The sequence below is a fragment of the Corythoichthys intestinalis genome, chromosome 5 (assembly GCF_030265065.1).
Source record: "Corythoichthys intestinalis isolate RoL2023-P3 chromosome 5, ASM3026506v1, whole genome shotgun sequence".
In the NCBI taxonomy this organism is placed as follows: Eukaryota; Metazoa; Chordata; class Actinopteri; order Syngnathiformes; family Syngnathidae; genus Corythoichthys; species Corythoichthys intestinalis.
In genome coordinates this window covers 49,487,310-49,502,195 of record NC_080399.1, presented here as the reverse complement: position 1 = coordinate 49,502,195, position 14,886 = coordinate 49,487,310, and the positions used below count along the sequence as shown (strand labels likewise).

Sequence of the window (14,886 nt, the reverse complement as noted above, 5' to 3'; positions counted from 1 at the left end):
TAATAACAAATCTTAATTCTATTAATTTATTTACACTTCCCCCTTACAAAGTTGTTTCTTTACAACAGAAAATGTAACAACGGTGGCAATCAGATACCACTTTAATTTTTTTTCAGGTCATTCATTGTCAGACAGAAGCAGCACGAAAAACGCCACACGAAAAAAATAACTCAAAATATCAAAATGGCTTACCTCTTGGCCCAAACAAAATGTTTACTGTATATGAAATGTGAACGGCTTCACTTTGCTGGCGTTAAACTGGTCTTTTAGACGTCCGCGGCAGAGTAGCTTTATTCTTCACATTTTTTGGTTCGGGGAGAGTATGAAGAAAACATCCTTTGTATGTCGTAATGTCTAGAGTCATTTCTACAAGTTCCATAGTAGCAGTGAATAATCAGCATGTCAGTTTTTGAAAGATTACCGGAGAAAGGAGGCCGAAATATAATGGTTTGCATGCGACGGCGTGTATAGACCCCAATCACCCACGTCACACAATCACGTGATCGCTGTATTGTGCCGCCATATTGTCGGTCAATGTGTGTCCGTATTGTCAATGATCGTAGTTTCTAAAGGTGGATTCACTTGCAAATTATAGAAGCCCCGGTGCTTTCTAACGCTGTAAACTCATTGGATGAGTTGCATAAAAGCTGTTATTTGGAAAAGCTTTGGTCGATCCAGTCGCCAGATCCATATTTGATGCCAAAACCGATGTTTCCTCCCGCCCCATCCCGTCCCGTGCGTCAGAGCTCGTCCTGAGACCACAGAATTTCTAATCATACTTCAGTTTATGTCATGATGAGGAGTCGGGTACCCAAAATCGGAACCGGCCCGAATATAAACCGACATTTGGTCAGCTGAGCGCCAGCATTGTCACGATTGTAAAATGAAACTTGATCCACAACGGGCCGGTGTGTGCCGAAAAATAGCTGCCCCACATGAAATGTCCCCCCTGACGGGAGCGCTTATTTATATCACTTTATTGATGTGAAAACATCAAATGTTTTCATGGACGCATTACAGTAATGGATTTACGACTGTAAGATCAGTTTTAAAATAATTAAATTACACAAAATATTAGTACTGTATTTTAGTAACAAATCGTGGACTGGGCCACATAACCATCTTTGAACAGAAATGTATTAGTCTACAGGTTTTCACGACCATATCCCGATGACAATCACACAGGTATGACATTTATTAGTTCAAGCAGAGTAAAATAATACATATTCACGGTACAAGAAAGTCGTTTCCGTCTGGGCGCTCCCGTCAGGGGGGACTTATCACGCAGGGCGGCTATTTTTCGGCACAACACATGTTGTTGCGCTCACCTTCTTGCTGCGTGACCGTGGCGAAGAGCTTCGTGTCTCCGTCTGATGATGTCTGCGATCGTGTTGGCATCATATTGATGTTTTCGCTGCTGTCTGATGCATCATGGACCGAGATAAACAAACCGTACTGCTTTAGAGATTTGCCCTTTTAACAATGGGCACACAGCAACTACTAAAATGACTGTTTATCTTCTTTGTTACTGCAACAAACCGCCACACATGCCTTCACCATTTTGATTAATCAATGTTAACGATTGTAAGGAAGGTTTTTGGGTTCGTTTACTAAGCGGTGATTCCTTAGACAAGCAGAAAAACACGCAGTCATAGGAGGAATGTAAGTAGCGGTAATATGTAAACACGATGAGTTGACGGACAATATGGCGGCACCAGTCAGGGGGGCGGAGTTGTGACGTTACGTGATTGGGGTCTATATAATGTCCTACTTCCGCTTTACGATGCGACGTCAAGGTCTAAAAATAGCCTGCGTACGGTTCGCTATTTGCTAAGATGTTTTGAAAACTTAAAATCCTGTTCGATGGAAAAAAACATTTTTTTCTTACCCAGATATCTCAAAGTAACACATTTTAGAGCTGTAATTGCAATACTGTGATACCGTGAAACCGTGATATTTTGGCTTAAAGTGGAAATGTGAAGTAAGGTTGGCCAACCATGATTTTGAATAATATCAATGGCTAAACAATTATAAGCATATTTTCGTTGTTGTTTTTTAACGCAACCCTTCCAGATTCTTTGTTTAACCCATAGCAACGCCCTTGACAACGAAAATGCTTTTCTGCGGCAATCTTCGGAAATTACGTCACACCTAGAAGTGCGAGGGAAGTCCGCCATAGAACAGTATTGTTCGTTGCATTGTTTCTCGGTAAGATGCCACAGCGGTGTGTGGCGATGTTTTGTTCTCACTCTAACGAAAAGTTGTTTGAGTGGCCAAAGGATAGCAGGGCACATAAATGGACATCTTTCGTTCCCACGAAGCGAATGGATTTCACGCCATCATCGAGTAGTGTTCTCTGCTACAAACACTTTGAAGATGCCTGCTTCCTTAACCGGTCTGCTTATGATCGAGGATTTGCCAAAAAGTACATGTGATTTTTGGATAGATGACTGATGACTTTTTCTAAGCAGAGCTGCCAACTGTTGTGAAATGTGCAGTAGAAGCTAGCGACGTTAGCCGAAAGCCAACTCGTGGCAATCCCCGATCATAGTTGTCGTTGCGTTCGCTACGTTAAGCGTGTTTAAATTGTGCGTCATCTACGATCTTGTCCGAAAGGGTTCATCCACTGTCAATCGGGAAAGGGGTGTGGATGTGCATATAAGCGGGTCGGCGTCGTGGTAATTCACAGTCACGTTGCCGTAAGAGACACACACTGCCGGTGAGTTTGTGCACATTTATTTGTATTTGTATTATGTATTTCCACCTTCATGCTTCAAGCATTGCATTGCATTTGTACGGTTCGGCGTTACTTTCACGATGATCGCTTGATAGCCTTCTAGTTTGTGTTTTACGAGAGCCACTGGCTGACAGGTGACAACTCGTGTGTTGGCATTGAGTCAATCTCGCAGCGAATCAGCGAGCGGCTCAAGTCACGCAGTGAATCATGGGAAATGTAGTCTCTGGACAACACTGAAGTGGTGCTTTGTAATCTGTTCGCTTGTGTGAAAAAACTACATTTCCTCACGCCATTAGACGCCACTTCCTGCCGAGACTGTACTGTTAGCTCTATGTGTTAATAAAGAAACAAAGTTGTCAGCATGTCGTGTGTTCGATACCTTGGTCAACAAAAAGCTCATAACAAGACACTATGCACGATCCGTTTAAGAGACGCTGGGACTGGAAGTAGTAATAGCTGGTCGTACGAGGCGAGGCAGAGATGAGCGAGAATCAAAACTTTGCGGTCGAATGTGAAGGCAGTCTGCTATTATTTTGTTTTCTTATTGTTGCCACAATAAAGTGGAGAAAGCCATCAATGACTCATCTCCTTCTTTCCCCCCAACGTTTTTATATTATTATTTTATATGCACGAGAGCTGCCGGATCTGCCAAAATGAACATGAAGTCTGGTTATTATTTTTTAAAACAATGTCATCAGATAGACAAAAACATAAAATTATGTGCAAATGCCTGCATCTTCAAATGATGAAAATAATAACAGCCTATATTTTACCAATCTTGTAATCTCGATGGGTCTTGTCTCCATTCCATGTCAGGTAGTCTCGGCACATTGTTTGCATCCTGATTAGCGTCTGGCTAATACGTGTTAGGTCCAACATAAAATTCCAACCTCCTCTTCTTCCTCCAACTCTTCAAAAACTTGGATCTCCTCCCTTGCACTCGATCTATCGCTTATATTGCTGTTTGAATCATTGTTTGAAGGGCTTTGTATGGCGGCCGTATGTATGGAGCGCTGCCATCGCTGTTCTTGGTGTGACGTATCACTTCCGGGTTCGTCCCCTTTCAGGCTCGAACTTCGGAAACGCGATTATTTTGTCAAATATACAACATACAAATTATTTTTTCATGCTTTATTTGTTGGACAATGTTTAACTACTTTAATTATGACCCTATTTGGCATGTTATGAAATTACTTCACATTTCTGCTTTAAGGTTAGCATACTATCAGAATATCATACCGGCACATGCCTAGTGTGGAGTCCAGGTCTTTATTAAGTTATTCAAAGGTAGTCACTTGCCATTTAAAGGGTTACAGGACACGTGACCCGAGCACTTCTGGATTGATTTGATTTGAAACACCCATCAAGCATGTGCTCGTTTATAACAGTTGCATGAATCGAGTCTCAGAATGATTTCAGCTTCCAGCTGTTGGCTTGCCGGTTGAGGCTGCAATCGCACGCGCACACCAGCACGCGCAGATCAGGTTTTAGCGGACTTTGTTCCGTGAGAGGACACGTGAGTGTGCAGCCGTTCCCTGGCTGAAGGCGCGCGTGCGCTCTCGCTGGCCACGGCGGCGGGCGGCTTTGCGAAGTGGACGCGGCGTGGGTGAGGTGGGGTGGGACGGCGAGGGAGGGGGTAAACTGGGGCGGAGAGACACATCAGCCGCGGAGGGGGAAGTGGAGGTGTCACTGTGAGGCGGCGCTGCTCCAGCAGAGGACACGCACACCGTGTGCACCATCAACCGCGCGCATCGTGGAATAACAAACATTTGTGCCAAGGAAAGCCGCAGCAAACATCCCATGGATGAAAGAATTGCAGACTTACAGGAACGTCACTTCATGGAGCGCGCGGACTTTTTGGGGTGAGCGTCTTTAAAACTATTTTGTAAACTCTTAGGGCGGTTATAGTTTTTTAGTCATTTTTCTACAGGACACTTTCTTCACCTTTGTTATAGGATGGATTACCCTTCTCTTTACATGTGCAAACCCAAAAGGGGAATCAAGAGGGAGGACGGCGGCAAGGTGTGGATTTTGAAACAATTCCAAACGTTTGATTTAATTCATTATTTGCGTTTATATATCCTTTTATGTAACTTTGAAACGCACTATCTGATTTTCTTTTGCCAACAGGACGCTTATAAGTTACCACACCGTTTGATAGAGAAAAAGAGAAGAGACCGAATCAATGAATGTATCGGTCAACTGAAGGATCTGCTGCCGGAGCATTTAAAGCTTTCGGTAAAATCACGAACACACACACTCTATAAAGTAGAAAGTAGTAGTCTTTACAAGAGAAAACTCAGACGTGTGTTTTGTGTCCACGCAGACTCTGGGCCATTTGGAGAAGGCGGTTGTTCTGGAATTAACTCTGAAACATTTAAACGCATTGACTGCGGTCACGGAGCAGCAGCACCAGAAGATCATCGCTTTACAGAACGGTAGGAAGAACCCGCTTCATGGCATTCATAGTAGATATAAAGGTGCGGTAAAGTGCACGCACAGTGGAAATGCACAAATAATACTTGCACGCACGGGCGCGCATCCGAGTGCAGCAGACGCGCACGTGAGCTGGCACTTGTCTCTCACGTGTTGTTGTCGTCGACTTGAGTATGTCTTTTGTTGAAAAGTTGCACCACCAATCGACATATTCATCTTTCCGTACCCTTGCGTGCGATTATGACATTTGACAAGGAATAAAAAAAAAAACTTCCAAGATGTTAGTTTTCCGAACCAAATGCGCTAAAAATAAAAGAAATAGAAATGTTATTCTTACAGGTGCTGCAAAGTTTGTGTTCCATCTCCAAATGACCTGTTCTATGTATAATAAAATAGTTAGACGTGATTAATAAATGAAAATGGTAGCATTGGTGGAAATATCTGAATTTATAGCTATGCCCAATGTGTGGATTTTTTTCCCAATTGGACAATATGGAAGCTTGAAACTGTCAACTAACATATTTGCAGACCAGATACCTGTAGGACATAGATGAGGCAAATATAAATCAATGCAAGAGAGACAGGTTAAATTACTTGACCTGATACAAAATGTGTTTGAAAAAAATAGTTGGAAGCAATTAGAAACTACACATTTCCCCCTTTTTGACAGGGATTCACTAAGGACCCAAATGCACGAATATTCCGTTTAAACAAAAAAGTTTATTTTCCAATTCATAGGAGTTAAAAAAGAGACAACGAAAAATCACAGTGCTTGCTGGATACCAAAAATCTGAGCAAAGTCAACAAAGTAACAAAAAGGGCATTTGAACCAACATAAATCTTAGTCAAGAAAAGGCCTACATGAGCTGGTAACATAGAATATGGCAGGATTCAAGACGAACCGACACAGGGCAAGGTTAGGTCAGGCTATATATACAGTGGGGCTAACAAGAATTTATTCAACCACTAATTGTGCTAGTTCTCCCACTTGAAAATATTGGAGAGGCCTGTAATTGTCAACATGGGTAAACCTCAACCATGAGAGACAGAATTAGGAAAAAAAACAGAAAATCACATTGTTTGATTTTTAAAGAATGAATTTGAAAAATGGTGGAAAATAAGTATTTGGTCAATACCAAAAGTTCATCTCAATACTTTATTATGTACCCTTTGTTGGCAATAACGGAGGCCAAACGTTTTCTGTAACTCTTCACAAGCTTTTCACACACTGTTGCTGGTATTTTGGCCCATTCCTCCATGCAGATCTCCTCTAGAGCAGTGATGTTTTGGGGCTGTCGTTGGGCAACACGGACTTTCAACTCCCTCTAGAGATTTTCTATGGGGTGGAGATCTGGAGACTGGCTAGGCCACTGCAGGACCTTTGAAATGCTTCTTACGAAGCCACTTCTTTGTTGCTCTGGCTGTGTGTTTGGGATCATTGTCATGCTGAAAGACCCAGCCACGTCTCATCTTCAATGCCCTTGCTGATGGAAGGAGATTTTCACTCAAAATCTCTCGATACATAGCCCCATTCATTCTTTCCTATACACAGAGCAGTCGTCCTGGTCGCTTTGCAGAAAAACAGTGGGTATCGTGTTCTTCGGATGCAATTCAGTATTCATTCTCCTCCAAACAAGAGAACCTGTGTTTCTACCAAAAAGTTCTATTTTGGTTTCAACTGACCATAAGACATTCTCCCCGTCCTCTTCTGGATCATCCAAATGCTCTCTAGCGAATCGCAGACGGGCCTGGGCGTGTACTGGCTTCAGCAGGGGGACACGTCTGGCAGTGCAGGATTTGAGTCCCTGGCGGCGCATTGTGTTACTGATAGTAGCCTTTGTTACTATGGACACAGCTCTCTGTAGGTCATTCACTAGGTCCCCCCGTGTGGTTCTGGGATTTTTGCTCACCGTTCTTGTTATCATTTTGACGCCACGGGGTGAGATCTTGCATGGAGCCCCAGCTCGAGGAAGATTATCAGTGGTCTTGTAAGTCTTCCATTTTCTAATAATTGCTCCCACAGTTTATTTCTTTACACCAAGCGTTTTATCTATTGCAGATTCTGTCTTCCCAGCCTGGTGCAGGGCTACAATTTTGTCTCTAGTGTCCTTCAACAGCTCTTTGGTCTTCGCCAAAGTGGAGTTTGGAGTGTGACTGATGGAGTTTGTGAACAGATGTCTTTTATACCGATAATGAGTTAAAACAGGTGCCATTAATACAGTTAACGAGTGGAGCCTCGTTAGACCTCGTTAGAAGAAGTTAGACCTCTTTGACAGCCAGAAATCTTGCTTGTTTGTAGGTGACCAAATACTTATTTTCCACTCTAATTTGGATACAAATTCTTTAAAAATCAAACAATATGATTTTCTGTTTTTTTCCACATTCTGTCTCTCATGGTTGAGGTTTACCCATGTTGACAATTACAGGCCTCTCTCATCTTTTCAAGTAGGAGAACTTGCACAATTGGTGGTTGACTAAATACTTATTTGCCCCACTGTACAGTGGATCACAGGTGGATATGATCAGCCTGATTGGGAAGAGCAGGAAGTGAAGTTGGGAACCAGGCGGAATGCCACGACCAAAATAAAAGAAGGACATTCTGCACCAACAAAACAAAAAACACTAACATGACTTCCAAGACATGACACTTTTGAGTAATTCCCCTTGCACTCCTTGATGGATACATCTGGGATTATTCGCAGCACTGCCTTCCCATTTAGATTATGTACACATTTTTTGAAGACCCTCTTGAACTTGTAAAAGAAAAGGGGAGGGAATCGCTCAACTAGGTTGGGTGAAGAGCAAGGGACTGTGAGATGCTCAGCACCGTTCACACGTGTGCTTTGTCATGTTTTGTCCTGCTCCAACTCTTTCATCTTGTCACACACTGTATGGTGAGAAGCAGGATGGCAGATGCAGAATCTAGCTGATCTTCTAACATTGACTGGGGAAATTACGTATGGTTTTGAAATATATGCACCAGTACAGAATCTTTGTAACACACCTCAGAGGTGGTCTTACCCAAAAACAAATAGTGCGTAAAAAATGGTCTTTCCTTCTTCTGTGAATCATCAATTAAGAATTAATCATCCATCTGTTCATCTCATACAGGTTATTAATGGCGAAGGGTTATGATATAAAACTGCAAGCGAGATTAGAATGTAGTCTTTATGCAAATATTCAATCATATTAAATTTGATGCCCGCTACAATTTCATTCATACATGTACAAAGATGATGAAATCCCTTGTTTGTTGAGGAGTATTATTCTTAAACTGCTGGGCATCATTGCTCATGCAATAAGTTACAAAGTGGTGAACCTCGTTCCATTGTTGCTTGTGTATAACTAAGTCTTTTCGGATGTTCTTTTTATTCTTTACCTATAGACAGCTGCATTTTGTTGTTGTTGCAATTTTCGACTTCTCTAGACTTTTGTTGTCCCTGTCCAACTTTTTTGGAATGTGTTCTAAGCATCACATGTAAAATAAGAGAATAATTTAAAAACAAAAAACAATGTTAACCACTTTATTACATTAATCTCTGCATTTTGTAAACACACTGAGATGCATGGTGTTTAGCTGGACCATGACTAGAACACCACCATTCAGTATACTGTATTTTCTCTTGATTTGTATTGAGAGATGTTAAATTCCTTGTTTTGCATTTCTGTTGATAATTCAAGTTAAATAATCAGACCACAGAACTATTATATGCATCTGTTGTGGGAGGCTCCAGTGTGCATTAACTTGAGCGCACGCTCAATGGGAAGTTTTTGTTCACGCCTTCTGTCTTTGCAGTCTCTTATTGGCGTATCCTGTTCTGGTGTGACATAGAATGATAAAATTAGTTGGGATCAGAGAGATCAGTTTTAAAATATCACTTTTCTTTTCACATAGACAGTTTAGTATACACTTAAACCCATTTCAGACATGTATTCAAGTCCAGGATTGTTCCATGGGTCAAGATCATGTGTTAACACACTGACCCAGCTCAGTTGACTTAGACAACCTGAAATTTACAGCCTCGTATCGTAGTCACAATACTAGATCATTTGTGGTCATTTAAGTCTAACTGCAGCAGATATTGTTCCCACTTCACAGTGCAGAGGTTGATGATGTAGCTAACACGTGACCACAACACACTGCAATGTATTTCATCATTCTTCTTCATTGTAAGATGAAATAACAACAATTTACATGTGGCAGTATTGTTTTTGGCAGCCCTTTTAATTTTTGTCTTAGTCTTTAGGACGAAAATACTTATTAGTCTTGGTCATATTTTAGTAATTTCTAACCGTTTTGTCTTCATCTTGTTTTAGTTGACGAAATCTCATCCAATTTTTGTCTAATTTTAGTCGACAGTTACTCAAAATGTTTTCGTGTGTAAAATTCAAATTCAAAGTTTTAGTCCAAAAAAAAAAGGTTTTCTAATCATTTAGAAATGAACCTAGGCAGACGAGCACATAATGAAGTGTCTGCAAGGACAACGCCAACCTTGTGATAATAATACACACTCAACAGGAAAAGCAGTACATTACTATTTTTAATTAAACTACCTAGAAGCCACAAACTTTATGTAAGAAAAGTTTCCAAGGGGGTTAACATCCTCTAGACTTACTGCCCAGAAAAGCCAAGTGGCTCAGCTTTAGACTGGCCCATGTTTTAAGAGGACGCTGGCCATTCTGAAGATAATGCTGACGTGAACGCTACGCTAGGATTACATGCAGGGTCTGATGATCACTCAGCACAGACCTTTAAAGGCTAAAGCAATGTTTCATATTCTCTCTTGCCTTGATGAAAAAACAAATCTCACTGTGTTTCCAAACAAGCAAGATGGAGCGCAGCCTAGCTTGAGACACATCCTAAACTCTGGTGAGGAGGGAGAGGCGCAGCACATCTCATATGCATGACATGATCCTAACACCTCCACGATGCAAGCTGGTGTACAATATGAAAATTTCACTCATTGTGAACATATTACAGAAACGATATCGCATTTTCGTCTCGTTGTCGACTCATCAGGGGAAAACTGGTATATGTTCTACCCAAGCCACATTTTTAGCTCGTCATTGTCACATCATCGTCATGAAAAAAATTGTTCGTTGACGAAATATTTTTGTTGTAGTCATCGTTGATGAAACCAACACTGACATGAAGTAGCCAAAGAAGTTATTAAATATGTAGATGGAAAACTAGATTCGACAGCTGTTCACAGATATGACGTCATGCCCCATCTCTGTCTACACTGGCAGGCTACCTTTTTGAAAGCTGCTAATTTCTGGCTCACGGCTCTATATCTGAAAGCCAAATCCGGGGATATTGCGGGGCACATCACATGGTAATGGTACGGTATTTTAGCTCTAAAGAAAGAGTTATAAACTGTTTATATTCTTGCTCTTAACATGTATGCATTGAAAAAAACAAAAACAATACAAGGAACGTGAAACATGATTATCTTTTAACAGGGGACCAGTCTATTAAGACATCTGTTCACAGCGAGGTGGACGCCTTCCATTCTGGTTTCCAAACATGCGCCAAAGAAGTTTTGCAGTACCTGAGCCAGTTTGAAAACTGGACTGCGCACGAGCAGAGCGGCGCCCAGCTCCTCCAGCACCTTCACAAGGCCCTGGCCCGGGTCCAGTCCGGCTCACTTCTCTCCCGGCAGCAGCAACAACAGTTCCCTGCTGGCGACACACCAGAAGGGCACAAAGCCGACAACCAAGCCAATTGCGTCCCAGTCATACAGAGGACCCAAGGAGGGGATCTGACTGAGAACGACACGGACACGGACAGTGGCTATGGGGGTGAGGGGGGCAAGGATAAAGAGTGTGAGCACAACAACACCTCGCAGGAGGCAAAAGGTGTGAAAATCAAGCAGGAGTACGGAGACGATTGCCCGGCTAAGAAACCAAAGATGAATTGGTCCGGCAATAGCTCAGGGGGCACTGATGTGGCCTTCATGAACTCTCTGATGGGATTAACCGGTGTGGGACAGCAGACGCCGATTTGCATGCCTTTCTACTTCATAAATCCATCAGCTGCTGCCTCGTACATGCCTCTTTTCGATAAAAACAACATGGAAAAGGGCATGTACCCGGCGGCTGCCCTGGCCTCCCCCTTTCCATGGCTGTATCCCGCGCAGGCATCTGCAGCAGCGGCAGCAGCGGCTGCTGCCTTTCCGGGGCTTTCCACGCACTTTGGCCCTTCATCTCCGTGTGAGGATCCCCAGTTTGGTGATGACGCGGAAACGAGTTCGCCCGAAGACCGTGAGGAAACTCCCACGAGTGAAGGGGGTGACGATGATGACGAGAGTGGACTTCACCGGCCACATGACCAGTTGGCCGTCTGTAAAAGCAGCTAAATTGTCTGGGTCAAGTCAATGTCGTCCAGGAGACCAAGCACTCTCCTATTAGATGCATTTGTTGTGTGAATGCTGAGAGTCAAGCGCCTCTAGCTTAAGAAAGAATAGTATTATCATAATTTCATTATTACAGTTTGCATGTTCTCCCAGTGTTTGTGTGGGTTATTTTCTTGTCACGCTGGCTTCTTCATACATTCCAGAAACACATGTAAGGTTGAATTTTTGTCATACATTAAACCTCTTCCGGAGCAAACCTGGCCGTAATTAACCAAAATTGTCATTGGTCCCAAAAAATTTTGTCATCCTAAATCCACTCTATTTTTCCACTTGAAATTAAACTGCTCACAATTGATTTTGACTTAAAATGCTTATCATATACAGACTTAAAACTAAGACAGTCGCTAAGATATAACTATTTTAGTCAAGATTTGTCACTTGAACTATACTTGCTTGACAGCAATTCCTACTTTCCTTATGGCCAAAGTTTTGGAACTATTTTGTGGTTTGAATCTGCACAAAAGAGCACAAAATTACGCGAATATTTGAATTTGTATCATTCCATTGCTTGAAAACAATTCATGGAGAGCCTTTTGCCAAAATTCTAGAGTGCAGTCAATGAATGCGGCGTACATGGATGGCCAAGGACCTCTAAAAAAAGCCATACATTTGTCTTAATTTAATTCATTTTTTTGCACTATCATAGCAGCAACTTTATGACAATCATGCCACCTTGTTTGTGGTTTAAAAAAAAACTGGAAAAATATTTTAAAAATCAAAATTAAATTTCTCAACAAACACACAAGAGGGGACAGTTTTACCCTTCCTTGTCGGTTCAGTGTACTGCGGTCAATCCCCTGGCGTGCGGGTGTGTGCTGCCAACTGTATTTTTTTTGGGGGGGGGGGGGGTTGTTCTGTTAAGTTACATTTTGACACATCACTCGTGGGCAGCAAGCGAGCATTCAGTCAAATTGCTCTGATGTCATGGTCTGGGGCAGGGATGTCTAACCATTCCACAAAGGGCCAAGTGGGTGCAGATTTTCCTTCCAACCAATCAAGAGGACAGGTTTTCACCAATCTGGTCCGTTACAAGTGTAATCAAGTGATTTTTGTCAACTACTGCATGTTTCAGCAGAAACCTCATTGGTTGAACTGTATCAGTTGGAAAAAAACCTGAACTCACTTGACCCTTTATGGAACTGGTTTGACACCCCTGCTTTTAGGGGTGTGCTTGCAGGGTATATTATACTGTGATGAATGATGGAGGTCACAGCCCTTCTATATTGTTGCATCTCTCAGCATTCACACAATTTGTGAGGTTATAGCAATTTCTGAGGATTGTAATGTGAATGAAGTGTGTCCACAGAAGAGATATTCCTGTATTATATTTACCTTGACAGGACCGTTCTGACAGTATGTGCCTTTTGCACTTATACTAGATTAATTAATCTGAATGCACATCGACAATGATTGGCATAAACGCAACAAAATTGTTGTGTTGTATTGCAATTAGTTTTTGTATCTATCCTCTTTGATTAAAAAAAAAAAAAAAATCTCGTATGGCAGCATTGGTGCCAAATTTTGAGAAATACAAGTGCAAATGCGCATTATCCCAATCAGCTGGTCTCTTTGGACTGAAGGCGTGGTAAGAATGTCTGCCAAATTGGGAACATCTTGCTGCATCTGCTTGGACTGTAAATATTTAAACCTGGATGATAGTCGGGTTAATCAAGACGTAAATGTGCACTAGATGGCCACAATACCTCACCCCCAGCTTTGTGCGGGGTATTCTTATTCGGAGAGAGAAGCATAAAACTCATCATACATGAACACATATGCACATAATCTCTCTATGAAATCAATCAAATTGAATGACAGTCTTATTTAGTCCAAATTCAGTCAGACACAGGCTCATTCAAGTGCTTAACTGAGATACTCTTGAAGCCTTTCCTTCACAATTGGTTTCACTTGTCAGCGTTTTGTAGGCCCCCCCAATGAAGCATTTCTGAATTGAGATGCAGTGAGCCCCTTTACCTACAGGAGGCAATGTAGGATAGCACCTTATTGATCTTTGATATTGAATGTACCTGTATTTTCCAAGCTGTTAACATTTCTATGTAGGACGAGTTTTTACTCTCTGAGATGTAAAGTGCACTTTTTTCTGCTTTTACTCGAAGCCCCTAAAAGTCACATGATCCATGAAGAGCCAATCACTGTAATTGACCTTTTGTGTTGTCGGTGTAAAGTTGCCTTGAATCGAACGTGATTTCAAGTCCAACCAGATTTGGATATGTCACATTGGAGTTGATTTTATATACAGTAATGGAGTGCAAGCTTTGTCATTTGCCCAATTTAGCTGTTGTTCAATATTTTTAATCCAAATCAGCTTTGAGAAGTCCCACTACAATAAATTTTTGTTATGTATTTTTTTCCTTTAAAAAAAGAATACAGCTATGGTCACATGACTGTCATTTGAGAAAAAAATTCCTGCAGTTTTAGTGATGTCGAGGCTTTGAAAAGGTTTAACAACTACCCGTGATTCACTTTGCATTTTGCAAACATGTTGCTTTTGTAGTTTTCTTCTGCTGATCTAGCCTCAAATTGGTCAACTGTTATAGAAAGTGGCATGTATGTCTGTAAATATATTTTGTGAATGTACTACGAAACATGTCTCTGTCAATGTTGTAGATGTCTATGGATTTTTTTTTTTTAAGAGGAAAAGATATTTCCCTAAGCAATTGTTGCACATTTTGTTGCTTTGCGCATTATGCTGTTATAAATTATTGCTGATGAGTTGAAAAATAAATATCAAAACTCAACACGGCAGTTTTTTCTTAAAGAGTATGTCATATATGAACAGGTTTCGGATGGGAAGTCACTTCTCGTTGATAGACACATCGCTTCAATCAGATTAGAGGTTATGCCTCAGGAATGTCCAGTAAATCAAGGCTTTGAACTCATGTCATGTGGTAGAAGGATGATGGAGAGATTACCACAGATGAAAGACAAGGGGCCCAGCAGGGGTCCACCCATTGACCTTGTGTAATATAATATGATCCTCGATGAATAACCGGATAAACCGCTCAATTTCGTGTGGTCTAGAGGATTTGAGAACAAAGAAGTCTTATTTATGAGTTTGGGATTCATAATAGGTTGTGCACAATCAAGTTTTAACTCGTACAACCCCAGGATTACCTTCACATCACAGTATGGAATTAATACTATTATAAACACGTATTACTTCATCCTCGTCTAAACTCTCCTTCGATGTGGAAGTTTCCCCATTTGAGTAAATATCGCCATCTACTGACAAAATCACCCACACACACTTAAACTGCACAGAACACGTAAACAAAG

At 41.5% G+C, this 14,886-nt stretch overlaps 1 protein-coding gene across 1 annotated transcript; it reads left to right on the top strand.

Moving 5' to 3' along the window:
• The first annotated feature begins 4,414 nt into the window (after positions 1–4,414).
• bhlhe41 (basic helix-loop-helix family, member e41) lies at positions 4,415–14,337 on the top strand. The gene is made up of 5 exons (XM_057835693.1): positions 4,415–4,599; positions 4,693–4,759; positions 4,868–4,975; positions 5,064–5,175; positions 10,637–14,337. The coding sequence occupies exons 1-5, from the start codon at positions 4,538–4,540 to the stop codon at positions 11,530–11,532; spliced, it is 1,245 nt and encodes a 414-aa protein (XP_057691676.1). The 5' UTR covers positions 4,415–4,537; the 3' UTR covers positions 11,533–14,337.
• The last annotated feature ends 549 nt before the right edge of the window (positions 14,338–14,886 follow it).